The sequence below is a fragment of the Crinia signifera genome, chromosome 9, assembly GCF_055691185.1.
Source record: "Crinia signifera chromosome 9, ASM5569118v1, whole genome shotgun sequence".
NCBI lineage: Eukaryota > Metazoa > Chordata > Amphibia > Anura > Myobatrachidae > Crinia > Crinia signifera.
The window spans coordinates 14,878,261-14,905,152 of NC_139225.1; the positions used below are offsets into that span (position 1 = coordinate 14,878,261).

The window sequence follows — 26,892 nt, forward strand, 5'->3', positions numbered from 1 at the left end:
TCTGCAGCAGGATCTCCAACCTGTTGCCTAGTCTGCAGCAGGACCTCCAACCCGGTGCCAAGTCTGGAGAAGGACCTTCAACCCGTTGCCAAGTCTGCAGCAGGACCTCCAACACGGTGCCAAGTCAGTAGCAGGACCTCCAACCCAGTGCCTAGTCTGCAGCAGGACCTCCAACCCGGTGCAGAGTCTGTAACAAGACCTCTAACCCAGTGCCTAGTCTGCAGCAGGACCTCCAACCCAGTGCCAAGTCTGCAGGAAGACCTCCAACCCAGTGCCAAGTCTGCAGGAAGACCTCCAACCCGGTGCCAAACCTGCTGCAGGACGTCCAACCCATTCCCTAGTCTGCAGCAGGACCTCCAACCCGGTGCCAAGTCTGCTGCAGGACCTCCAACCCATTGCCAAGTCTGCAGCAGGACCTCCAACCCGGTGCCAAATCTGCAGGAAGACCCCCAACCCGGTGCCAAGTCTGCTGCAGGACCTCCAACCCGGTGCCAAGTCTGCAGCAGAACCTCCAACCCGGTGCCAAGTCTGCAACAGGACCTCCAACCCAGTGCCAAGTCTGTTGCAGGACCTCCAACCCGGTGCCTAGTCTGCAGCAGGACCTCCAACCCGGTGCCAAGTCTGCTGCAGGACCTCCAACCCATTGCCAAGTCTGCAGCAGGACCTCCAACCCGGTGCCAAGTCTGCAGGAAGACCCCCAACCCGGTGCCAAGTCTGCAGCAGAACCTCCAACCCGGTGCCAAGTCTGCAGCAGGACCTCCAACCCAGTGCCAAGTCTGAAGGAGGACCTCCAGCCCAGTGCCAAGTCTGCAGCAGGACCTCCAACCCGGTGCCTAGTCTGCAGCAGGACCTCCAACCCGATGCCAAGTCTGCAGCAGGACCTCCAACCCAGTGCCAAGTCTGCAGCAGGACCTCCAGCCCAGTGCCAAGTCTGCAGCAGGACCTCCAGCCTGGTGCCAAGTCTACAGCAGGACCTCCAACCCGGTGCCTAGTCTGCAGCAGGACCTCCAACCCGGAGCCCAGTCTGCAGCAGGACCTCCAACCCGGTGCCTAGTCTGCAGCAGGACCTCCAACCCGGTGCCGAGTCTGCAGCAGGACCTCCAACCCGGTGCCTAGTCTGCAGCAGGAAGTCCAACCCGGTACCTAGTCTGCAGCAGGACCTCCAACCCGGTGCCAAGTCTGCTGCAGGACCTCCAACCCGGTGCCAAGTCTGCTGCAGGACCTCCAACCTGTTGCCTAGTCTGCAGAAGGACCTCCAACCCGGTGCCTAGTCTGCTGCAGGACCTCCAACCTGTTGCCAAGTCTGCTGCAGGAACTCCAACCCGTTCCCTAGTCTGCAGCAGGACCTCCAACCTGTTGCCAAGTCTGCAGGAAGACCCCCAACCCGGTGCCAAGTCTGCAGCAGGACCTCCAACCCGGTGGATGTGTGGTATTACACAGAATATGGGCCTCATGTGGTATATCACAAAATAAGGCCCATGTGTGGTATTGCCCAGGATAAGACGCACATGTGATATTACACAGGATAAGGCCCACTTGTGGTATTGCCAGTATAAGGTCTACATGTGGTATTGCACAGGGTAAGGCATACATTTGGTAGAACACCGGATAAGGCCCATGGGTGATATTGCACAGGATATGGCCCACGTGTGGTATTGCACAGGAGAAGGCCCACATTTGGTATTGCATACATGCAGTGGCGTAACTATAAAATGAGCGCAGCCCCCCCCCCCCCCGTAAATAAAGCCCGCCCCACTGTAAAATATCGCCTCCCTCCCCTGCCACCGGTAAAATAAAGCCTCTTAAACCCTGCCTACCACCGGGTCTGTGGCCAGGACCCACAGATCTACTTGTCTGCGGCCCGACTCTCCTGGCTGGTGTCTGCTAATGAAAATGACCCTCACAAAATGGCTGCCCATCCGCCTCCCGTGTCTGCTGTAAGGGGGCGGACATTTAGTGTAGGTTATTTTTCATTAGCAGGAGCCAGCCAGGAGGAGAGCTGGGACCGCAGACATGTAGATCTGCGGGTCCGGCAGTGGCAAGCAGAGGGGTAAGGTTGGTCCCAGGCCCCGGCAGCATCAATAGCCCCACAGACCCCCGGTGCACACACTTACTCAGCGCCTCCCCGCGACCGCGGAGTCTGCGGGGCTATTGTTATGCCACTGTACACTGTATAGGGCCCACGTGTGGTATTGCACAGGATAAGGCCCACACGTGGTAATGCACAGGATAAGGTCCACACGTGGTAATGCACAGGATAAGGCCCACACGTGGTAATGCACAGGATAAGGCCCACACATGGTAATGCACAGGATAAGGCCCACACATGGTAATGCCCAGGATAAGGCCCATGTGTGGTAATGCACAAGATAAGGTCCATGTCTGGTATTGTCCAGGATAAGGCCCACGTGTGGTAATGCCCAGGATAAGGCCCACGTGTGGTATTGTACAGGATAAGTTCCACGTGTGGTAATGCACAGGATAATGCTCTTGTGGAATCACACAGAATAAGGCCCACATGTGGTATTACACGGGATAAGGCCACGTGTGGTAATGCACAGGATAAGGCCCACATGTTGTAATGCACATGATAATGTGGTATCACAAAGAATAAGGTCCATTTGTGGTATTGCACTGGATAATGGCCACATTTGGTATTACACAGGATACGGGTCACGTGTGGTAATGCACAGTATAAGACTTATGGTATTGCTCAGGATAAGGCCACGTGTGTTAAGGCACAGGATAATGCCTTTGTAGTATCACATAGAATAAGGCCCATGTGTGGTATTGCAGAGGATAATGCCCACGTGTGGTATTGCAGAGGATAATGCCCACATGTGGTGTTGCAGAGGATAATGCCCACATGTGGTATTGCAGAGGATAATGCCCACATGTGGTATTGCACATGATAAGGCCCACGTGTGGTATTACACAGAATAAGGCCCACGTGTGGTATTGCAGAGGATAAGGCCCACGTGTGGTATTGCAGAGGATAAGGCCCACGTGTGGCATTGCAGAGGATAAGGCCCACGTGTGGCATTGCAGAGGATAAGGCCCACGTGTGGCATTGCAGAGGATAAGGCCCACGTGTGGCATTGCAGAGGATAAGGCCCACGTGTGGTATTGCAGAGGGTAAGGCCCACATGTGGTATTACACAGGATAAGGCCCACGTGTGACACTGCAGAGGATAAGGCCCACGTGTGGTATAGCAGAGGATAATGCCCCTGTGTGGTATTGCAGAGGACAATGCCCACGTGTAGTATTGCACAGGATAAGTCCCACGTGTGGTATTGCACAGGATAAGTCCCACATGTCACACTGCAGAGGATAATGCCCACATGTGGTATTGCACAGGATAAGGACCACGTGTGGTATTGCACAGGATAAGTCCCACGTGTGGTATTGCACAGGATAAGTCCCACATGTGGTATTGCACAGGATAAGTCCCACGTGTGGGATTGCACAGGATAAGTCCCACATGTCACACTGCAGAGGATAATGCCCACATGTGGTATTGCACAGGATAAGGCCCACGTGTGGTATTGCACAGGATAAGGCCCACATGTGGTATTGCAGAGGATAAGGCCCACGTGGGGTATTGCAGAGGATAAAGCCCATATGTGGTATTGCACAGGATAAGGCCCACGTGTGGTATTGCAGAGGATAAGGCCCACGTGTGGTATTGCACAGGATAAGGCCCACGTGCGGTATTGCACAGGATAAGGCCCACGTGCGGTATTGCAGAGGATAAGGCCCACGTGCGGTATTGCACAGGATAAGGCCCACTTGTGGTATTGCATAGGATAAGGCCCACTTGTGGTATTGCACAGGATAATGCCCACATGTGGTATTGCACAGGATAAGGCCCACGTGTGGTATTGCACAGGATAAGGCCCACATGTGGTATTGCAGAGGATAAGGCCCACGTGGGGTATTGCAGAGGATAAAGCCCATATGTGGTATTGCAGAGGATAAGGCCCACGTGGGGTATTGCAGAGGATAAGGCCCACGTGGGGTATTGCAGAGGATAATGCCCACGTGTGGTATTGCACAGGATAAGGACCACGTGTGGTATTGCAGAGGAAAAGGCCCACACGTGGTATTGCACAGGATAAGGACCACGTGTGGTATTGCACAGGATAAGGACCACTTTCGGTATTGCACAGGATAAGGCCCACGTGCGGTATTGCACAGGATAAGGCCCACGTGCGGTATTGCACAGGATAAGGCCCACACGTGGTAATACCCAGACATTGTTACTGGCCAGTAAATCTCAGACAGGAAATGGTGGCATGGAATAATGGTATAAGGTGGCGTAACGGTATACGGCCGCTGTACAGCACATAGTGAATGCGAGTGCTGTGCGCGACTGAATAGTCCGAGTGATTCATGGCAATGCAGGCGACTGCTGACAGCACAAAATGGATCTTTTGTAAGTGGAGCCAACTTGGCGCCAGTAATATGCTTATCCCACACATCTATATTACTTTCATGTCACAAACCAGACGCAACACAAGCCTCCGCCAGGTGCCGATCAAGTGTCGCTAATGGCCGCTTTTGCCATTAGGTTAATTAAGATTTAGTTTCAGGTTGAGTCCTGTCTCTGGCAGCTGATGTGGAGACAGAGAAATATTATTTCCCTGACTGTATAATGCCATGTTACATTGTCCGCTGAGCATTATGGGTAACCGCCACCCAGAATCCTCTGCCCAGACGCGGCCGGTTACAGATCTGCTGTGTCATACTATCATGGCCAGTCACCTGTGCAGACACCGTGCCCATAAACGCTGGCTGTATGCAAGGAATGTCCTGTTACGTGAGGAATGACCACGCCGAGCCGTGGACTGAGCCGCGGGCGAGATTTCGATATCCATTAACCTTTATTCTCTTGCCTACATTTACACCCTGAGATGCTGAGTTCCGCTCACAGTGCTGCTAGGGGTCAGCCTATTACTGGAACACGTGTCGTGCAGCTGCTGAACTACATGTCCCAGAATGGACTGCGGTGTCGTCTCCAGCAGTGAGTGTGGATGCTGGCCATACATTGATGCCCCGGCGTACGGATGAGGGGAGGAGCATCGGTGAGATAGGCGGACTGCGGAACCAATCAGGGGAGGACTTTGTGAAGACGCCACAACCATCATATTATCGCTCGCCCCTATAATCAGAACATTGCCTGGGGTCACTATATTTAGGACCTGGGCCCCTATAATCAGTAACTGGGGCCCCTGCACATAATCAGTACCTTGTCTGGGGCCCCTATAATCAGTACCTTTCCTGGGGCCCCTATTTTCACGATCTGTGGCCCCTATAATCAGAATATTGCCTGGGGCCCCTATAATCAGGGCCTTACCTAGGGCCCTTATAATCAAGACCTTGCCTGGGGCCCCTATAATTAGGACCTGGGGCCCCTATAATCAGAATATTGCCTGGGGCCCCTATAATCAGGGCCTTACCTAGGGCCCTTATAATCAGGACCTTGCCTGGGGCCCCTATAATCAGGACCTTGTCTGGGGCCCCTATAATTAGGACCTGGGGCTCCTAAAATCCGAACATTGCCTGGGACCCCTATAATCAGAACATTACCTGGGGGCCATATAATCAGCATCTCGGGTCCTTATAATTAGGATCTGGGGCCCCTATAATTAGGACCTGGGACCCTATAATCATGACCATGTTTGCACCCCTATGATCAGGGCCTTACCTGGGGCCCCTATAATCAGGACCTTACCTGGGGCCCCTATATTCAGGGCCTTACCTGGAGCCCCTATTATAAGGATCTGGGGCCCTTATAATCATGACCTTGTTTGGACGCCTATGATCAGGGCCTTACCAGGGGCCCCTATAATCAGAAAAAAGGAAATACCAGTAGGCGCCTTATGCACACAATTTAAGACAATTTATTAAATAATCTAATCATACAAAATACATAAACTAATAAAGCTCAAAATAATACACAACAATAATATAAATGTAAAAAGTTAAAAACATGTGCACTAGCAAATACTGAGTTGATATAGTTTATAATTACCAAGTCCCGGTAGGCTTTTAACATATGCGCATATGCTGCCAGGTGCTAGTGTCCCGGATTTTATGTATCAGATTTAAATATTTATATATATTTTTATGTTTTTATGTTTTTTACATTTTTTACATTATTTTACATTACATATATACACACAAGGAAAAATTCAAGGAATAACCAAACTAGAGTGTCCTTAATTTTAAGTGAAGGTGTTTTTTTATTTATTATTACATTCCTATTTTTACATAGATTTATAGGTTTTAAAAATATTATTGGGATCCGCTGTAAAGTATTGCCTGCAAGTAAGAACTGTGGTCTCTGTCTCCATCGACACAGAAGTGTCGACTCCATTGGTTTTTACAAATCATCGCTTGCTACTATTAAGCCATCTCAAAACCCCTGTTGTGGATTACAAAATAAACCCTGTGGGTAACCTCACAGGTGCTACTCATTCCTGCAGAACGCTGGTATTTCATCCTTTAATCCGGGACACTAGCACCTGGCAGCATATGCGCATATGTTAAAAGCCTACCGGGACTTGGTAATTATAAACTATATCAACTCAGTATTTGCTAGTGCACATGTTTTTAACTTTTACATTTATATTATTGTTGTGTATTATTTTGAGCTTTATTAGTTTATGTATTTTGTATGATTAGATTATTTAATAAATTGTCTTAAATTGTGTGCATAAGGCGCCTACTGGTATTTCCTTTTTTCTGTATATTCTTTTTGGGGGCGGCAACCCCCTCCCAGAGGGCAGCCACTTGCACACAGCACCCAAACACTGACCCACAGCGCTCAAAATATATTGTTTTTTGTTTGCCCCTATAATCAGAACCTTACCTGGGGCCCCACGGAGGCCTTATGAGGGAGACACTCAGGAAACCACAAAGCACCAAACACGGGTTTCATTTGAATTGACTTTATTATTGTGTAAATGTGAGTGTTACATTGGTAGTGGGCATGTGTGATGGGAGCGGTGGTTCCTCCGTAATCCCTCGCACATGATACGGAACCCCTGGGGGGGTCATCTCCCCAAACGCTGGATCATTTCACTTTTACCTTTTTACCTTTGATATATTAGGACACAGCCAAGGTTACAAAATAACAGTCTTCTGCTCGCCCTAGTAACCGCACATACGTCCCAGGGACGAGACACAACGGCTCCGGGAACGCTAACAGTCGTGAAATACAGTACTACTAAGTACCTCAACAGACACTTAAAATAAAATAAAATAAAAAACATGTTCTCTGTCTTGGATTCCTAAACATTCCGTCCGGGGGATTAATGGTTTATTTTACGCAAATGCCAGCCAAGCGCTCAAGTCAAAAATATTTATACGTCTTCACTCCGCTTTATCTGCTAAATATAGTATTGCGGGACTTGGCGTTAGTGCGAACACTGAATCACCCACCCAACATGTTCTTATGGCAGAGGGAGGGGGGCAAACAGGAACCCGCAGATCACCGGACTTGTTAATTATTGGCTTCTACATGCCCTCGTTCAACCTTTACCAAATCTATGCCGATTACTCTCCTCCTTTGCTTTTCAGGAACGCCATTCTATCATGAGGCAGAATTCTCTATTTCCTTTGCCCTTGGATACGACATTGGTTTGCTTTGCATTTCCTGCAGCCATATCCAAGGGCAATGGTGATGAACTGCTCTGATAATAAGCAGGCATGGCTTAGTAACGGTGGCCCTCCAGCTGTTGTGAAACTACACATCCCAGCATGCCTTGCCATAGTTTTAGCATTCCCTAATAGTAAAACTGTGGCAAGGCTTGATGGGACTTGTAGTTGCACAACAGCTTGAGGGCCATAGTTTGGATATGACTGGCTTAGTCACTGACTAAAGCTAGTCATAGACAGTAGTAACAACAGCACCACCTGAAGGTTACACCCCCCCCCCCCCCAAATTGAAATCCTAGACAGACTTTCCCATGAAAGAGATACAATATAACAAGATATTTCATGTCAGGCATCGATATACAATATAGCAGCGGGTGTATCGGGGAGCAGGAGCTGACATTCTGCCTCTTGGCCCCTGCACAGAACAATGCAGCGATTGCCGCAAAGCCCATCCCCCGACCTGGTCTGCACGGTTTATCGTATATCAAGTTCCAAAACCATTCACATAAATTTACTGATACAAAAGTAACTGCAGGACAATGAAACACAGCGGAGTGAGACCGCGGGTCACTGTGCCCTTCAGCAATGCAGTGTAACCGGAAAACAAGAAGTACAGTGTAATGACATGCGCGCGCTATCTACGTAGGCGGCAAGTGACTCTCAGGGCCTCAAAGTGGGGCAACCAGCATCCTAGAATTGCATATACATATACGTGTTCAAGAAAAGAAGTCTAGCGCCACAAGTGGCGGTTTACCAACGCCCTAGGTGTCAGGTAATCTAGACCCAATTATTTCTGGGTATCAGCTGACTTCTAAGTGTTGGTAAATGACCTCAAAAATATGTGTCATAGAAGGGGTTAATACTGGAGAAGTGTTGGCGCCCTCTAGCATCCGGAATAATTTAATCTTAAAACATTCATTATAAATTGGTAATATAAGAAAGGCCTGAGATGAGAATACTTTGTTTTACCCAAAAATTGTTTTCAAAATAATTTTAATCTTCATTAAATGATTATTATCCTTTATTTATATGGCGCCACCAGGGTTATGCAGCGCCCAATTACAGAGTACACATAATCAAAACAGGAAAACATTGACGACAATACAGGACAAGTACAGGGTAAAGGATTATAGGAACATCAGCCGATTGCTGCAACATAAGTATCCGGGTGGCAGGAAACAGGATGCTTTGGTGTAGTCGAAGACTACTGAAGTAAGACAGGATAAGCACATGAGGTAAGAGGGCCCTGCTCGTGAGAGCTTACATTCTAAATAAGTAAAAAAAACTGTTTTACAAAAATATCTCAGGCCATTCTCATTTTACCAATTTATAATTAATGTTCTGGATACTAGAGGGCGCCAACACTTCTTTTAACCCCTTCTTTGATATGTATGTGTATATATATATATATATATATATATATATATATACTTATACACAGTCGTATATCTCTTACTTAAATTTTCCCAAAGTGCATCTCCTTTTCTTCCTAACATCTTTCTGTGCTTTGTAGTCATATATTTATATCACCAGGCAGAGCTGGATAAAAGCGTAACCAATGTAGAGAGCAGATCTGTGTCATATCTAAGGGACATTAAACAAATCGGCCTGAAAATATGCATATATTTCGCTATTAAAAAAAAAAACGCAGCAAGAAATCATCATGATAAAGAGACGTATCTCGCTGGAATGTACAAGCCAATAATTAAACTTGTTGGGTGCAAATCTTTGAAAACCTCTGGAAAGTGTGATTTACATCATGCATATAGTATTATATTACTGACAACATAACTGACATGCACTGAAATGAGAGCAGACTTGGGTACTAGACAGCCCACATTATAGACAGCCTGACCTGGCTACTAGACAGCCCACATTTTAGACAGTCCACTTTGGATAGACAGCCCACGTTTGGCTAATCAAATACACTGTTGTAAACAAGCAGGATGTTAGAAAGTTTATTTAATCCCTTCAGGAAGAATAATTTGCTCCCCCCCTTCCCCCTCCTGGGCACAGACAGAGAGGAATCCAACGTGTGACATATTATTAGCACATAATGAACCTGTAAGGCACTCAGAAGAGCCCGTGCGATGCGTATTCTTCATACATTCCCTTCTCACTTCGTGTGTTTTGTAAAATCGTCATGTTTAGAAATATCTCTCCCACGCATTTCCCCCAAACATCATTAATCCCGGACACAGAAACGTTAGTGCAAATTAATGACGCACGTCATCGTACGATCGCAAGTCCTATACCATTCACATTATTCTAGTTTACATTAGCTTTCCTACCTATCCTGCTTTCCTAAACCAAAAATATATACAGGAAGAAATGAGCTAAATAAAAATATATATATTTAATCTGTCATTGTGCAAGGTGCCTTTCTGCCCATTCCCAAACCAAGCTCTGCGAGCCTCTCTCTCTCTCCCCCCTCCCCCCCCTCTCTCCACCTGTCATAGAATCTGTGCAATAAGTGAGGTTTATTCTACATTTAGCCCGGCTTATATTATTTTAGTAATGAAATGGGGGGGGGGGGTTTAAAGTACATCCATAAAACTCCTGTATTTTACATTCAAAGCCATTCCACGGAAGTCCCGTTAATTCACAGATTACTAAAACTCACACACGCGCGTTTCACTCTTAATATAATAAGTGCTTTCTTATTCATTAGATTCTGCAGATTAACACCACTTTGGTTTAACCTTATTGATCTTCACATACACTACCTGCACTGCAGGTGCCACTTCCAAGGTACTCTGTGCAAGGAAGGTACCTTGTTATGTTTTTTTGTTTTATATTTTCATTTATGCTTATACCTATACGAAGATCTGGTGATTTGTGCCTAAAGTCATCTCATGCTGATATAAAGTACCTGTAATAACTTAGCTCATCAAGCAAACCTTACAAATGGTGTGTGGAAGAGATCCGCAATTTGATGCCAGCCAAAAACCACAACGCGTTTCACTGCGACAAACAACAAGAGACTTTTTTTTTTTGGCAAACTGACAACTTGTCTCTACTGCGATTTTGGTCCTTTCTAATTTGTGCACATCTCTAACGGGGGTTGTGTAATGCTATATAATTGAGTAGTACTATATAATTACATATCAGAGATCCCCCAAACAGTATTCCACGTTATACAGTGTGCTGATTCTAGTAAGTCACCCACGTCCTATGAGTCCCGACCACATGGAGAGTGTAGGGGCGCAGACCGCAAACCTTATAAACACTATAAAATCATTTACTAACAGTCCGAAGTCTGTCTTCTAACTCAATCCAAGCCTTTTAAGGTGGCCATACACATGCAGATTTATCTGCAGATCTGTCTGGTTGGAACAAAAACATGGTTATGGATGAGAGCAAATGACAGTTGACCATTTGCTTGAAAATGCTGTAAAACTGTCACTCATCCATAACCATGTTTTTGTTCCAACCAGCCAGATCTAAAGATAAATCTTACTAGTGTATGGGCACCTTTACACTCAGAATTAAATGGATTCAATTAAATGGGTGCAACAAAATGTTGGCTACAGTGGAGGGGCCGAAATGCGTGACTTCAAGGTAACAGATGTTTCATTTGAAGCCCCCAAATCGAAGAAATTAGCCAATAACGAGTAACATCTCAACACCACTGCATCAGTTAAGGCACCGAAACGCGTGAATCTTCTGCTATATAAAGGCCACACGCCTAAATATCAGCCTCGTGCCCATACACCAAAGGCTTGTTTGTTGGTATAACATGGACAACCTGCAGCCTACTACAGTACGATGCTTAGCTACCAGACGCCATTGCTGATGTGGCCTCTGATCCACGATCACTAATAAACAACATTTGCTTCATGGTCCCTAATGAATATTCAATTTAAATAGGATCTTTGGGTGAAACATCATCTGAGCCGTCTCTGCTTGCGGACACAGAAAGCACCAGCTCCTCCTGCCGACTTCGCCAATTAGTGACTTATGTGTTCTCAGATGGATTACTTCCTCACCTACCGTCTTCCCTGCGGCGTCTGGCTACACAGAGGCCTCTGTGCAGCATTAATGTGCAGCACTAGTGTGTTTTGCAGAAGCTCTGTGGCTTTTAACACATTTCTATAAAAGTTATTTCTCAGAATAAAGTGCTTTACGGTAATCTGAATCCAAACAAAAGCCCGTCTCAGAGAGAAAGGCTTGTAAACATGACCTGACGCTACCTCATCCGACAGGCCCCAGAGGATTCTGGGAAAACCATGCATCAAACCCAGACTCCATTAATTTGCAGCAGCTTGGGAGAGATCCAAAAAGCAGAGGGGGAATTCTTTCTAAAATATACATTAAGACTGATATAAAATCAATTAACTGATTTCACGTGACAGATGTAATACGCTGCACTGGGGATACGGAGGAAGAACTCCTGTATATTACATCTGTATGTTATACACAGTCTGTCTCAGTCTCTAAAAATGAGACTTTCAATTTTTATACACATGGCGTAAAAACTTACCAATAATAATGATAATTAAAAGAAGCTGTAACCCATAGCAACTAACCAGACGTTCATTAGTCTAGTTCTATTCTTAAAAGCTAGTACCTCCTTGTGGATTTCAGTATTAATCTATTACTTAATATGTTTATAAAGGATGTAAAGCTTTAGCTTCACCCAATTCAGTATCTCACACTCCAAAAGAGCATTTAAAAAAGTCTAAGTATTTTGCATTGATATTAAGCACTTACTGAGCTCTGCAGCCTACATCATTACCAAAGTCCGAGCCTATGCTGACCCATCCACTCCCAAAGTCCTACGCTCACCCATCAATTACCAAATATCCAAGCCTATGCGGACCCAACAACTCCCAAAGTTCTACGCTGACCCATCAATGACCAAATATCCGAGCCTATGCTGACCCAACAACTCGCACAGTTCAAGCCTATGCTGACCCATCAACTCCCAAAGTCAGAGCCTACGCTGACTGATCAAATCCCAAAGTCTGATCCTATGTTGACCCATCCACTCCCAAAGTCCTACGCTGACTCATCAATTACCAAATCTCCAAGCCTACGATGACTCAACAACTCCCAAAGTCCTACGCTGACCCATTAATTACCAAATATCCGAGCCTACGCTGACCCAACAACTCCCAGAGTCTGAGCCTGTGGTGACTGATCAAGTCCCAAAGTCCGATCTTACGCTGACTTATCAACTTCCGAAGTTAAAGTCTGAGCTGACCCACCTACTCCCAAAGTCTAAACTAAGCTCTATAAACTGCATAGACTCCTAGGACCATTGACCAAGTCACCTTACGGCCTCTGGTCTTTTCAGAGTTGCAAGCAGTTCCATCTGCACAAAGATCATGCGATTTATGTGTCAAGAAGGAAAGCACCACATCTTAGGAATGACTACCTGTTTACCAGCTAGGGGGTTTGGAGAACATCAACTTTTAGTGATCCTTAAGGACCCAAGTTAGTCTCCCCTTGTCTAAGTAGTGAGAGCAAAGACCTCAACAAAAGTCGATATTTCTGGTTTAAGGTCACCAAACCGATCTCCAGAATTTTTCTCCATCTTGGATATCACAGCTGACATTTTATATCTACAAAGGCAAGGCCATTTTACGGCCCAGATATGAAAGTATCTATTCCTAATCTAGACCCACAGGTTCCTCACATCTCAGACGCTTGGGTTAATGAACAAATGATTAGGATTGGGATTCGGCTCACAGCCGGCTGATAAAACTATGTTTCTATAAACTCAACATTAGGTGGCCATTGTTGGAGGACAACACCAACCACTTGCACCTTCCAACAGAACTGGTGTTAATCTTTTTTTTTTAAAGAACACTGGTAATAGTGCATGTATTATAGATATCTTAGTTTAGTTTTACAACTGTCTGGAAGATCTTTCACTTTCTCAAGGACATAATTCTTCATAACCCTGGGTCAACACTCCCAATGGTGCAGATCTAAGCGGACTGTGGCCGAGGAACCAGACTGACGCATGCCGGATCTTTATGTTGGTTATTTTGGAACTATCTAAAGATATGTGTCGCTTATATACTTGGGTCAAATTTGTGGCCAACAGTGGGTGTGACTGCTTTCCCGGCCTCATTTTGTTCGGTCATCTCCCGAGCATCCCAAAGTCAGTCCACACTGTGGAACCGGTATAATCTGCTGATACTGAAACCAATCAATCTTACATTCTCCTCTCTGGCCTACAGACATAGAAGCCGCTTCGCTTCCCATTAAGTGCGACAATAGTTAAGTTCAAGAAACATCATAATGACATTTGACCTACAGTAATGAGCGGGGAATACCCAATTCTCTCCTCGTTAGTGCACAGTGTTATATAAAAACACAGCGGTTTGGTAACCACCTGCCTCCAGATTCCCATCGACTTCAGGTCCTCTACTCTGGATGACTGAATGACAGCGACGCCTGTCTTACCCATGAGTGACGAATGAATGGCGGCGATTAATATAGAGTTTTTGTTTTTTGCGTGCTCTTAAATGATACATATTTCCCAATGGATGCTCTTATGTCATTGCGGGTAATTCTGTTACGTTAGAGCCCGTTTTGTCGTTGGTTTAGAATGGATGCGGTTATTTTTCCTTCAATTTTTTTTTGTTGTTTGGTTTTTTGTGTTTTTTTTTTTAAAACAAGCAGAAATAAAAATCACATTTTAGTCAGGCAAAAGTAGCAGTTCTGCCGGTAAGTGGCTGATCACATTTCTTCCGTATTAGTAATACATGCAAACAGTGCTAATATAATGCATCCCTTATAGGTCACTGTCCGGACACTCGGCCATCTTCTCGGATTTATAATGTCCCGCTGTACGCAGCGTCTTGTCTTCTGGCCGGCGTCTCGGGCCTGCTCGTGGAGCCAGTGTTTTGTTCAAAAGGTGGCGGAGGGGTGCCCTGGTTCTCCGCAGCCAATGAATCAGTGCCACCTACCTCCTGGATTACGGAGCCCGTCGCTCCTTCCGCCTCCTGGCTCTGTTCGAATGGAGGGTTGGTGCTGTTGGTGAGGTCAATGTTTGCTGCGTTAGTTCTCAGGGAGACGATGGCTCCGGGGTCGCTTCTCCGTTCTGCATAGATTCTCTGCTCGAACGCCTGGGCAGCGCTTGGCTGGAAATCGGATTCCAGGGAGACCCCGGTGGCTGTAGCGCCCATGACAGAGCGGTACATCTCCACGCCCTCGGGCAACATGGATTTGATTTTTGGGAGCCAGCGCTTGCGTACTCGGCGGGCGTTGGTGCACATGTCTGCGGCGATGACGTTCATCTCGCTCTCCTTGAAATTTGGTGCAAAATTCTGACAGTACACTGGGAAATAGAAATAAAAAGAGATAAGTGAAACCGATATGAAACACAGTTATGAACATTGCGCTGCGAGTGAGGCGATAATACGATGCCCAGTCCCGGGGTGGGGGGATTGTGGGCGGCATTACCGCTTGTGTGGGTGCTGGCCGAGTACAGGACTGACCAGTTATATTATAACGCAATGTAATCTCAGCCTTTCACCTGCAGTAATAACCCGCCAGAGCCATGCACGGTGCGTGATCTTTATAGACGTCTAGAAGGTCATATAAGGACTCGAGAAGCAGGAACCCAGAATCCTCAGTGACTCAGCAAATGGGCTTAACCCCCTGTATGCACTTCATGGGTCGCCTGTGAGATACACATTTTATATATATATATATACACACACACACCAACAGGTAATGATGGTTTATTCTCTTCCCCCTCCAGAGCTTATTTTATAAGAAAACGGAACGGTACTTGTGTATTATCCGGGCGCCCGATTTTTTAATCTTAGGGCATTGTACAACAAAAAATTGGTTGCATCGCATGCGGTCGCATCGCATGCGATGCGACCGATTTTGGACCCGATTTTTAATTGTACAGGCAGATGCCTGATTACAATGTTAAATGCCCCCCCAGACCCGATTTTGGATTGTACACCCACCCTGATGGGTAATGACTATGTTAAAAGGCCCCCCATTGTTAACGCCACCCCACTATCAACGCCAAGTCGAATGTGGCGAGCGCATCTAGCCCGCGAGGGGTGGCGGGCCGCGTCCTCCGACCTTTTCAAACCCCCACTATCCACGTCAGCGTGGAGTTGAGTTCATTTAGTGTGGCGAGCGCAGCGAGCCACCGAGCCCGAAGCGTGGCGAGCCTAGTGAGCCCCGCGAGGGGCCGCGGATTACTTCACATATATTACGCGTGCGCTCACCACGTTTCGGGCTCGGCGGCTCGCTGCGCTCGCCACACTATATAAAATCAACTCCACGCCGACGTGGATAGTGGGGGTATAAAAAGGTCGGAGGACGCGTACCGCTGCGCTCGCCACGCTTCGGGTTGGCGTTGATAGTGGGGTGGTCATTACCCATCAGGGTGAGTGTACAATCAAAAATTGGGTCTGGGGGGGCATTTAACATTGGAATGAGCCCAAATCGGTCATGATCGCATCGCATCACATCGCATGCCATTATAATGGCATGCGATGCAATATAAAAATTGTACAGTCGGGTTTTAAAACCCCTGAAATCGGGTCCCATCGCATGCCTTAAGTAGTGGCATGCGATAAAAAAAATCGATAATACACAAGTACCAACGGAACTGCTGTCCGAGTGGCCACAAGTGGGTGTGACCACTAGGAAAAATTCCTCTAGAGGACCAATCATATTGTACGTGTCAGTTGTTCATACAGTTCGGCCCATGAAAGCAACCGTTTCATTGGGTGTGGCAAAGCTACCTCCCCCCACCCAGCCGCTCCTGGGAGGATATTGGTAAGTATTCCCTGTCGTGTCAGCGCGGCACAAAGCTTGCGCGGATTACGTTGATTTACTGGTACCGTTCTCTTGCGTGTATTGCTTTAGGTGAGCCAATGGCTGCGAGATAGGTAACGGCGCCTAAGATCGGAGGGTCTGGTTTTGCCGCCCCGAAAACAAATGCAAGAAAGGAACCAAGTAGGAAAAGTTCTTACATTTAACAGCATTGAGAACGCGGCTGTCCAAGGGCTTCCGGCTGGGGTCACTGGTGGAGGAGCGGATCCCGGTCCCACAGCTGTTAGCGAGGGTATTCCTGTAAGGAGCAAAGGTCACTGGATCAGAAACGTGGCAGGTACGGGGCATCTTATGTCTGATGTAATAATCTGATGTATGATCCCACACATCAGGTACAGATCCGTCCTGTGCGGAGAAGATCCTTACCTGGGAGGTGGCCATACCAGGTGTAACATTTACCTGCACAGATACATCGCAACCCGAAGCGACCAATGAGCTGTCAGCTATCGGTAACATCCAGGAGAAGGGAATTGCTCGCCATGTGTCAGCACATTATCTTCCCATACACTATAATGGTATGGTCCACCTCAGATTCCCGGTGCCTCCTACCCCTGTTACTGATCATTACAATGGATGCACACTATGGTTCCTGCCACCCAGTTTTTATAACATAGATGACAAGTAGCGGAAGTGACAGCTGGCACCGTGCTGTGGGCAGATAGGACTGGGACAGATAGCTGCAATGAAACCACATTGGGTCAGGATGTGGCTCCCATGTGCCTGTGTCTGCTGTAAGAGATTACTGATAGAGGCTTCCTTACTGCAGATGTGGGAATGGTTACTAAGGGCCTGGGTCAGATGTGGGTGCTGTCAGAATTGCTAACACACAGCAAGAGGGGTCTGGTGTACATAGGTGGCACCTGCATGGGTGTGATCATGGACGCAGTATCCGATCACTCTGGTGGATCATCGTTGCAGCTTCAGGTTACTCAGATTGGCCACTGCATCTCAGGAACCTTTAGGTTAATCAGATTGGCCACCGCAAATCAGTAATCTCCAGGTTACTCAGATTGGCCACAGCAGCTCAGCAACCTTCAGGTTACTCAGATTGGCTGGCGTAGCTCAGCAACCTTCAGGTTACTCAGATTGGCCACAGCAGTTCAGGAACCTCCAGGTTACTCAGATTGGCTGGCATAGCTCAGCAACCTTCAGGTTACTCAGATTGGCCACCGCAGTTCAGGAACCTCCAGGTTACTCAGATTGGCCACCGCCGCTCAGCAACCTTCAGGTTACTCAGATTGGCCACCACAGCTCAGGAACCTCCAGGTTACTCAGATTGGCCACCGCCGCTCAGCAACCTTCAGGTTACTCAGATTGGCCACCGCAGCTCAGGAACCTTCAGGTTACTCAGATTGGCTCCACAGCTTTCTCAGATTGGCCACCGTAGCTCAGCAACCTTCAGGTTACTCAGATTGGCCACCCAGGAACCTTCAATTTACTCAGATTGGCTGCCGCAGCTCAGCAACCTTCAGGTTACTCAGATTGGCTGACGCAGCTCAGGACCTTCAGGTTACTCAGATTGGCTGCCACAGCTTTCCCAGATTGGCCACCGTAGCTAAGGAACCTTTAAGTTACTCAGATTGGCCACCGCCGCTCAGCAACCTTCAAGTTACTCAGATTGGCTGCTACAGCTTTCTCAGATTGGCCAACGTAGTTCAGGAACCTTCAAGTTACTCAGATTGGCCACCGTAGCTCAGGAACCTTCAAGTTACTCAGATTGGCCGCCGCAGCTCAGGAACCTTCAAGTTACTCAGATTGGCCGCCGCAGCTCAGGAACCTTCATGTTACTCAGATTGGCCACCGCACCTCAGTAACCTTCAGGTTACTCAGATTGGCCACCACCCCTCAGTAACTTTCAGGTTACTCAGATTGGCCACCACCCCTCAGTAACTTTCAGGTTACTCAGATTGGCAACCGCAGCTCAGGAACCTTCAGGTTACTCAGATTGGCCACCACAGCTCAGCAACCTTCAGGTTACTCAGATTGTTTGCCGCATCTCAGGAACCTTCAGGTTACTCAGATTGGCTTCCGCAGGTCACGAACCTTCAGGTTACTCAGATTGGCTGCTACAGCTTTCTCAGATTGGCCACCGTAGCTCAGGAACCTTCAAGTTACTCAGATTGGCCGCCGCAGCTCAGAAACCTTCATATTATTCAGATTGGCCACCGCAGCTCAGGAACCTTCAGGTTACTCAGATTGGGCATGTACGGAGAATATACGCGCTCAGCTCAGTATCAGTGCTGGGTATAAATACACCATTTGCAGACAGGTAGATGCCGGTGAAGGATAAAGGTCTTGGGAACTTACCGATCAAAGAAGGTGGCGAGCAGCCTTCGGAGGAGGACTTTGTGCTTCACTCCTGCGCAAAGGTGACAGTTCATCAGCTGCCCGCGGGTGATATAGACGCCAGACCCTGGGGAACAACACAGGATGGTGAGTACTGGCTACTCCTGCCCGAGGGTGCAAGGTGCTGCTGTAGGGATCAGTATGTAGGGATCAGGATAGTGACGTGCAAGTGATATAGACAACGGACCCTGGGGAACAACACAGGACACTGAGTACCGGCTACTCCTGCCCGAGGGCATGCGGTGCTGTTGTATGGATCAGCATTGTGACACACTGGTGATATAGTGATCAATATGTAGGGATCAGCATAGTGACACACTGGTGATATAGGGATTAGTGTGTAGGGATCGGCATTGTGACACACTGGCGATATAGGGATTAGTGTGTAGGGATCAGCATAGTGACACACTGGCAATATAGGGATTAGTGTGTAGGGATCAGCATAGTGACACACTGGCGATATAGGGATTAGTGTGTAGGGATCAGCATAGTGACACACTGGTGATATAGGGATTAGTGTGCAGGGATCAGCATAGTGACAGGCTACCACTGTAGGGGTCAGCATAGTGACACACTGTTGATATAGGGATCAATATGTAGGGATCAGCATAGTGACACACTGTTGATATAGGGATCAATATGTAGGGATCAGCATAGTGACACACTGTTGATATAGGGATAAGGGTGTAGGGATCAGCATAGTGACAGGCTGGTGCTGCAGGGATTAGTATGTAGGGATCAGCATAGTCACACTCTACAGCTGTAGGGATCAGCATAGTGACATACTGCCACTGTAGGGATCAGCATAGTGACACGTTGCCGCTGTAGGGATCAGCAATAACAGGTTACCGCTGTAGAAATCAGCATCGTGAAACGCTACCGCTGTAGGGATCAGTATTTAGGGATCAGCACAGTGACGCACTACCACTGTAGGGATCAGTATGTAGGGATCAGCATAGTGACACGTTGCCGCTGTAGGGATCAGTATGTTGGGATCAGCACAGTGACGCGCTACCACAGTAGGAATCAGTATGTAGGGATCAGCATTAACAGGCTACCGCTGTAGAAATCAGCATAGTGACACACTGGTGCTGTAGGGATCAGCACAGTGACGCGCTACCACTGTAGAAATCAGCATAGTGAAACGCTACCGCTGTAGGGATCAGTATGTAGGGATCAGCACAGTGACACGCTACCGCTGTAGGGATCAGTATGTAGGGATCAGCACAGTGACGCACTACCACTGTAGGGATCAGCACAGCGACATGCTACCACTGTAGGGATCTGCACGGCGCCTATCACAGCGTCACACTGTCGTAGTAGGGATCAGCATGGTGCCCATCACAGTGACACGCTGCGATAGTAGGGATCAGCACGGTGCCCGTCAGAGCGATGCTCTGCTGCCAGTATCAGCACAGTGCCCGTCAGAGCGACGTGTTGCCGCCAGTATCAGCATGGTGGTGACACGCCGTCATCGGTAACAGGATAACCTCGTCACCACATGACACTTAAGGTAGAATAACGATGTATCGCCCCAGTAAGGACACATAACAGACAGCTGGGGCTGCGGCACGAGACCTTTCTACACATCGCAGTCCCCAATAAATCGATGGCATCAGGAGGCTACAGCAGAGCACTTTGCTGCTGCTCTCCCCCTCCCGCCGCCTCTGCTTTTCTTTACCTTGAATGAACTCCCACACACAGCCCGGCAGCAGCACCGAGATCTGCGGGTATTGATTCTAATTATATTTTGCTGACTGCAGAGAAGCAGAACTTCATCCCCTCTGGTGGAGTCAATATGCTCAGTGTGAGACAGGGAGGGTGGCTGCGCCAGTGCGCACAGGCCATCTGACGAGACGCCGTACTGCTGGGGACGGGGAGGGGGGAGGGATGCTTTCTGTGCACCCCCCAATATGCAGAACCCCGGGGGATCCACCACTGCGCCATTCATAATACGCCACATAGTAAACATCTGATGTGCCAGTCAACAGCATAAGGCAGACTGTGGCATGGCAACGCGGGTTATTACCAGGATGACTGTTAGCGCGCACGTAAACAGGATGGCGGCCATGTTGCTCTGTGTCTGGGAAAGCTGGACGCGTAGCTATGTAAACAAGGCAACCCGAATGATGTCTGCAGGCTATGCCACGCCCTGAGTGTATATCGGTGCACTACATATTATCAGTGCGTTCACTTGCCACATATCTAGCAATATTTGCTGCTCCACTGAAGAGCGCCATCCTGTGGCTGGGGGAATATCGGCTTCCTATGGTGTATCCAGAGTTGTGGCAGAATGGTATTAGTGCGCCACACAATATACCCAGATATTAGGCAATGGGGCTCATTCACTGCGCTGTGAATGAGCCCCATTGCCTAATGTCATTGCTGTTATAAATTTTAAGGTCAACCCCACTGAGAAGAAGGCGCCACGCAATGAATGAAACCCATTTATATTTATGGGACCGTGTCTCTAGCTAAGTGCAAGCTACTGTTCTCTGTTATCACTGATGTAATCCGGCAGCTAGCTATGTGCAGAGAACAATCTGATATATCTCTAGCCCGTAGCGCCGGGACCCTGCAGAACACCTATGGGAAAGCTCCTCTGTTCCCCAATAACCAGCAGCTACGAGGTTAATGCGACAGGTTGAGGTAGAGGGAATGAAATCTGTTCATTTAGTGCAGGAGGAGGGGCCGGAGCGCGCCAACACCTGCCAATGGTGATATTAATGCGCACGAGAGGAAATAAACCAGGCGCTACATGCATTATGAGCTGGAGATATTAATCTGCCTTCCGTAGATTGAAAAATGCAAATCGTCGCCATCCACAGGTGCGCGGGACAGGATTTACAGTTGTTCCTCACTGCGAAAATAACCCGTGTCACATTTAATAGCGGCACATAAAATGCAAACTGCAACAAAATGAATATTCTAGCAGCGTAACGAGTGCTGGTGTTCTGTATGCTAACAGCCGATTACAGGCCCCCACCATTGTGTGCCGTGCTCGCTCAGTGCCACCGCCATTGTGTGCCGCAACATGCGCTGGGTGCCAGGCTCGCTCAGTGCCACCGCCATTGTGTGCCGCAACGTGCGCTGGGTGCCTGGCTCGCTCAGTGCCACCGCCATTGTGTGCCGCAACGTGCGCTGGGTGCCTGGCTCGCTCAGTGCCACCGCCATTGTGTGCCGCAACGTGCGCTGGGTGCCAGGCTCGCTCAGTACCACCGCCATTGTGTGCCGCAACGTGCGCTGGGTGCCAGGCTCGCTCAGTGCCACCGCCATTGTGTGCCGCAACGTGCGCTGGGTGCCAGGCTCGTTCAGTACCACCGCCATTGTGTGCCGCAATGTGCGCTGGGTGCCAGGCTCGCTCAGTGCCACCGCCATTGTGTGCCACAAGGTGCACTGGGTGCCAGGCTCGCTCAGTGCCACCGTCATTGTGTGCCAATGCCATTCTGTGCCACAATGTGCGCGATCGGCTGATATTATCCTGGCACGCGGTTGTCTGAGGGTATAGCGGGGCATCGCTGTGTCTCTGCAGATCTGTATGCATGGTAGCTGTGCCCTGAGTATTACATATATGTGTATAAGCGTGTCACACGTGACAGGTCTGTATGCATGGTCGCTGTGCCGTTTCTCCCATATATGTGTATAAGCAGTGTCTCAGCGTGTCATCTCTGAATGACTGTACGTCACTGTAAAACAATGTACATTAGGTCTTATATATAATATACAGAGGGAAGATGATTGTCATTGTGAATATGCTGAATACTGAAAGATGGGGAGGTGTCGGTTCCATCGGTAGGGGCAAATGGCGCGAAGTAGGAACATCTGGGGGGGGGGCAGTAAGGGCACATGGTGGGCAGTAGGGACCCTTGGTGGGCAGTAGGGACACCTGGCGCGCAGTATGGATACTTGGAGGGCAGTAGGGATACTTGGAGGGCAGTAGGGACACTTGGCGGGCAGTACACTTGGCGGGCAGTAGTGGCACTTGGCGGGTAGTAGAGGCACTTGGCGGGCAGTGGTGGACACTTGACGGGTAGTAGGGACACTTGGTGGGCAGTAGGGACACTTGGCGGGCAGTGGCGGACACTTGGCAGGTAGTGGGGACACTTGGCGGGCAGTGGGGACACTTGGCGGGCAGTGGGGACACTTGGCGGGCAGTAGGGACACTTGGCGGGCAGTAGAGGCACTTGGTGGGCAGTGGCGGACACTTGTCAGGCAGAAGGGGCACTTGGCAGGCAGTAGGGGCACTTGGCGGGCAGTAGGGACACTTGGCGGGCAGTAGGGACACTTGGCGGGAAGTAGGGACATCTGGGGGGCAGTAGGGGCACATGGTGGGCGGTAGGGGCACCTGACAGGCAGTAGGGACACTTGGCGGGCAGTAGGGGCACTTGGCAGGCAGTAGGGGCACTTGGCAGGCAGTAGGGGCACTTGGCGGGCAGTAGGGGAACATTCCCACACAGTGGGATTATTTACTGTATTACCTGCGACCAGTTCCAGCTTCTCCCCAGGGTCTCCCTCTGAGTACAGCTTGGGGTGGCATCGGTACCCAATCTGGCTGATCAGGCTGGCAGGAAGGGCCACCAGGTCCCGCCGGATCAGGACACAGGAACGGCTCTCCAACGAGTTCTGCATCTGATCCGCTTTCTCCTGCCCCACTAATAGGAGAAAAAGACAGATATAAGGAATACACACACAACGAGGGAGTGGAGGGAGAGAGAAGGGGGGATGGAGAAAGAGGGGGATGGAGAGAAAGAGGGGGCCGTGAGAAAGAGTAAAGTGAGAAGAGATGGGGGGGGGGATGAAAAGATGGTAGGGTTACTGGGATGAATGGCAGGGTTACCAAGCACCAGGTTGTGGATGGCACGGTTGCCTAACAATATGATGTGGATAGCACAGTTACCAAGCACCATGTTGTGGATGGCATGGTTACCAAGCACCATGTTGTGGATGGCATGATTACTAAGCACCATGTTGTGGATGGCATGATTACCAAGCACCATGTTGTGGATGGCAGGGGTACCAAGTACCATGTTGTGGATGGCAGGGTTACCAAGCACCATGTTGTGGATGGAAAGGTTACCAAGCACCATGTTGTGGGTGGCATGTTACCAAGCACCATGTTGTGGATGGCATGTTACCAAGCACCATGTTGTGGATGGCACAGTTTATAAAAGCACTATGTTGTGGATGGCAGGGTTACCAAGCACCATGTTGTGGATGGCAAGGTTATCAAGCACCATGTTGTGGATGGCACGGTTACCGAGCACCATGTTGTGGATGGCACAGTTACCGAGCACCATGTTGTTGATGGCACGGTTACTGAGCATCATGTCATACCCTCCAACATGACCCATTCCATTAGGTACAAAATGCTCTGTTCCTGGACTTCCCTGCCAGTGGCAGTTACAGATGTGAGCCTGCAGCACAGTCCAATATTCAAAAAGGGGAGCCACACCAGCTGCCATCCCAAACATCACTGAGAGTTGATGTGACCCCCCCTCTTTGAATATTGGACTGTGCTGTAGGCTCACATCTGTAACTGCCACTGGCAGGGAAGTCCAGGAACAGAGCATTTTGTACCTAATGGGATGGGTCATGTTGGAGGGTATGTCATGTTATGGATGGCACGGTTACCGAGCATCATGTTGTGGATGGCATGGTTACCAAGCACCATGTTGTGGATGGTACAGTTACCAAGCACCATGTTGTGGATGGCAAGTTACCAAGCACCATGTTGTGGATGGCAGGGTTACCAAGCACCATGTTGTGGATGGCAGGGTTACCAAGCAGCATGCTGTGGATGGCAGGGTTACCAAGCACCATGTTGTGGATGGCATGTTACCAAGCACCATGTTGTGGATGGCATGTTACCAAGCACCATGTTGTGGATGGCAGGGTTACCAAGCACCATGTTGTAGATGGCATGGTTAAAAAGCAACATGTTGTGGATGGCAAGTTACCAAGCACCATGTTGTGGATGGCATGTTACCAAGCACCATGTTGTGGATGGCACGGTTACCGACCACCATGTTGTGGATGGCATGGTTACCAAGCACCATGTTGTGGATGGCATGTTACCAAGCACCATGTTGTGGATGGCATGTTACCAAGCACCATGTTGTGGATGGCAGGGTTACCAAGCACCATGTTGTGGATGGCACGGTTACCAAGCACCATGTTGTGGATGGCACGGTAGGCATGGTTACTGAGCACCATGTAGTCGATGGCACGGGTATCAAGCACCATGTTGTGGATGGCACGGTTACCAAGCACCATGTTGTGGATGGCAGGGTTACCAAGCACCATGTTGTGGATGGCAGGAAACCAAGCACCATGTTGTGGATGGCAGGGTTACCAAGCACCATGCACGGTTATTACGTCCCAATTTATTCCATGTAAGAAGATGTGTGACAGAGCTGTACACGGTGATGCTGTTTCAGTGGGTGCCGGACGGCTCCCCGACAGTCGGGATTCCGACAGTCATTACTCCGACATCGGAATCCCGACTGCTCCCTCGTGGGGGTCCACGACCCCCATAGAGGGAGAATAAAATAGGTGGCGAGCACAGCAAGCCCGCAAGGGGCTACATTGAGCTCCCCACGCTGTGCAGTCGGGATACCGATTTCTGACTAATGACTGTCGGAATCCCGACCGTCAGGTTTTTATACCACACCCGTTTCAGTGATATAATTACCACATATTTCAGGCTTAATTCAAAATTGATCATTTTTTTAATGTACAAAACCATGCTGCACTGCAGGGGGGCAGATGTAACAGGTGCAGAGTTAAATGGGGGGGGGGGGGTTAAATCTTACAATATATACCCTGCACATAAACAATATATCCCACCCAAATGTAACTCTCTCTGCACCTGTTACATCTGCCCCCCTGCAGCACACATAGGGGCTGATTCAGACCTGCTCACTTACTCTGAGTCTAGCAAGCCGGTAAATGCAGCCTCCCCCTCAATAATCTTTCATTCGCAGCTCGGCAAGCGGGTCTGAATCAGGCCCATAGGTCCATTAGAGATTTAGCATTTACGATCTGTGCTAAATTAGGCCCTTCCTCCCCAAACAACAAGCATCACCACATCACTGGGTTTAGTCAGTAGTATACATGAGGTGCCCGGGGTGCAGACAGGGGGATCTGCAGGGGACAATCATCTCGTGCCCACCACTGCCAGTGTTCTGCTGGCAGCTTCCATTATACACATGGGGGGGGGGGAAGGGGGGGCTTCCTCCCGCTGAGGTGACAGGGCCACTTTAATGCCAAGAGCCTTTATTAGGGCTTTGTCAGACGGGTATTTATGGGCTGGCACAGCGGGCAGTGTTTACCCGTCTTATACACAGTATCCATCCTAACAGTAAGCAGAGAGATGACAGATTATCCTGTGTATAACAGCGTCCATATCAACAAACATTAATCCCGAGGGTGACACAGGGGGATGAGCAGCGAGTGAGGTGGCGCAAGGGGGCGCTGGTCTGGAGAGAGTTCTGCTTCCATCTTTACTCGCCATAGATGTGCACTGACATCGCGCTAAGGTAATGGTTTATAAGAGGCAGATATTTATCCTGCTGTGGGGCGGTTTGGGCACTTACGCCCAAATCTTGCCTGAAAAACGCGCACAATGCAGAGTGAGGTGAATATGGTGCAATATTCCATCATCTCCACCTGAGCTCTGACACCCGTCCTGCCAGAGGCACCAAGGTGGCACAACCTCATACTGTCACTGAGCTCGTGGTGGCAGGGGCCTGAGCTGCTGACAGTGTCATACAGGTGCCAATGAGTGCTTTGTCCTACGTGGCAATCCTGGCACAGCAATGTCTATTTATGCCGCCAGCGCCGTCTCTAATCTACCACTTTGTGTAAAAAGTTGCACCCGCCTCTGGCCATCCATTGTCGGCACACCCGTTACACCATCGCCCACACATCTGTGGCACCATCACACTCACATCCATTACACCATCTCCTTCACATCCATCGGACCATCACCCACATATCCGTCACACCATTACCCTCACGTTCTTCGCCCACACATCCGTCGCACCATCGGCCACACATGAATC

General features: G+C 48.9%; 1 protein-coding gene across 5 annotated transcripts in view; it reads right to left on the reverse strand.

Moving 5' to 3' along the window:
* Positions 1-6,938: 6,938 nt before the first annotated feature.
* Positions 6,939-26,892, reverse strand: part of NACC2 (NACC family member 2) — a 108,053-nt gene continuing 88,099 nt past the window's right edge. For all 5 annotated transcript variants that reach the window (XM_083161121.1, XM_083161125.1, XM_083161123.1 and 2 more), the window contains 4 exons: positions 23,308-23,481; positions 18,791-18,896; positions 16,624-16,721; positions 6,939-14,957 (listed from right to left, as the gene is read on the reverse strand). In XM_083161121.1, coding sequence (XP_083017247.1) covers positions 14,452-14,957; positions 16,624-16,721; positions 18,791-18,896; positions 23,308-23,481 — 884 coding nt within the window. In that variant the 3' untranslated portion in view covers positions 6,939-14,451. The remainder of the gene's footprint in view (positions 14,958-16,623; positions 16,722-18,790; positions 18,897-23,307; positions 23,482-26,892) is intronic.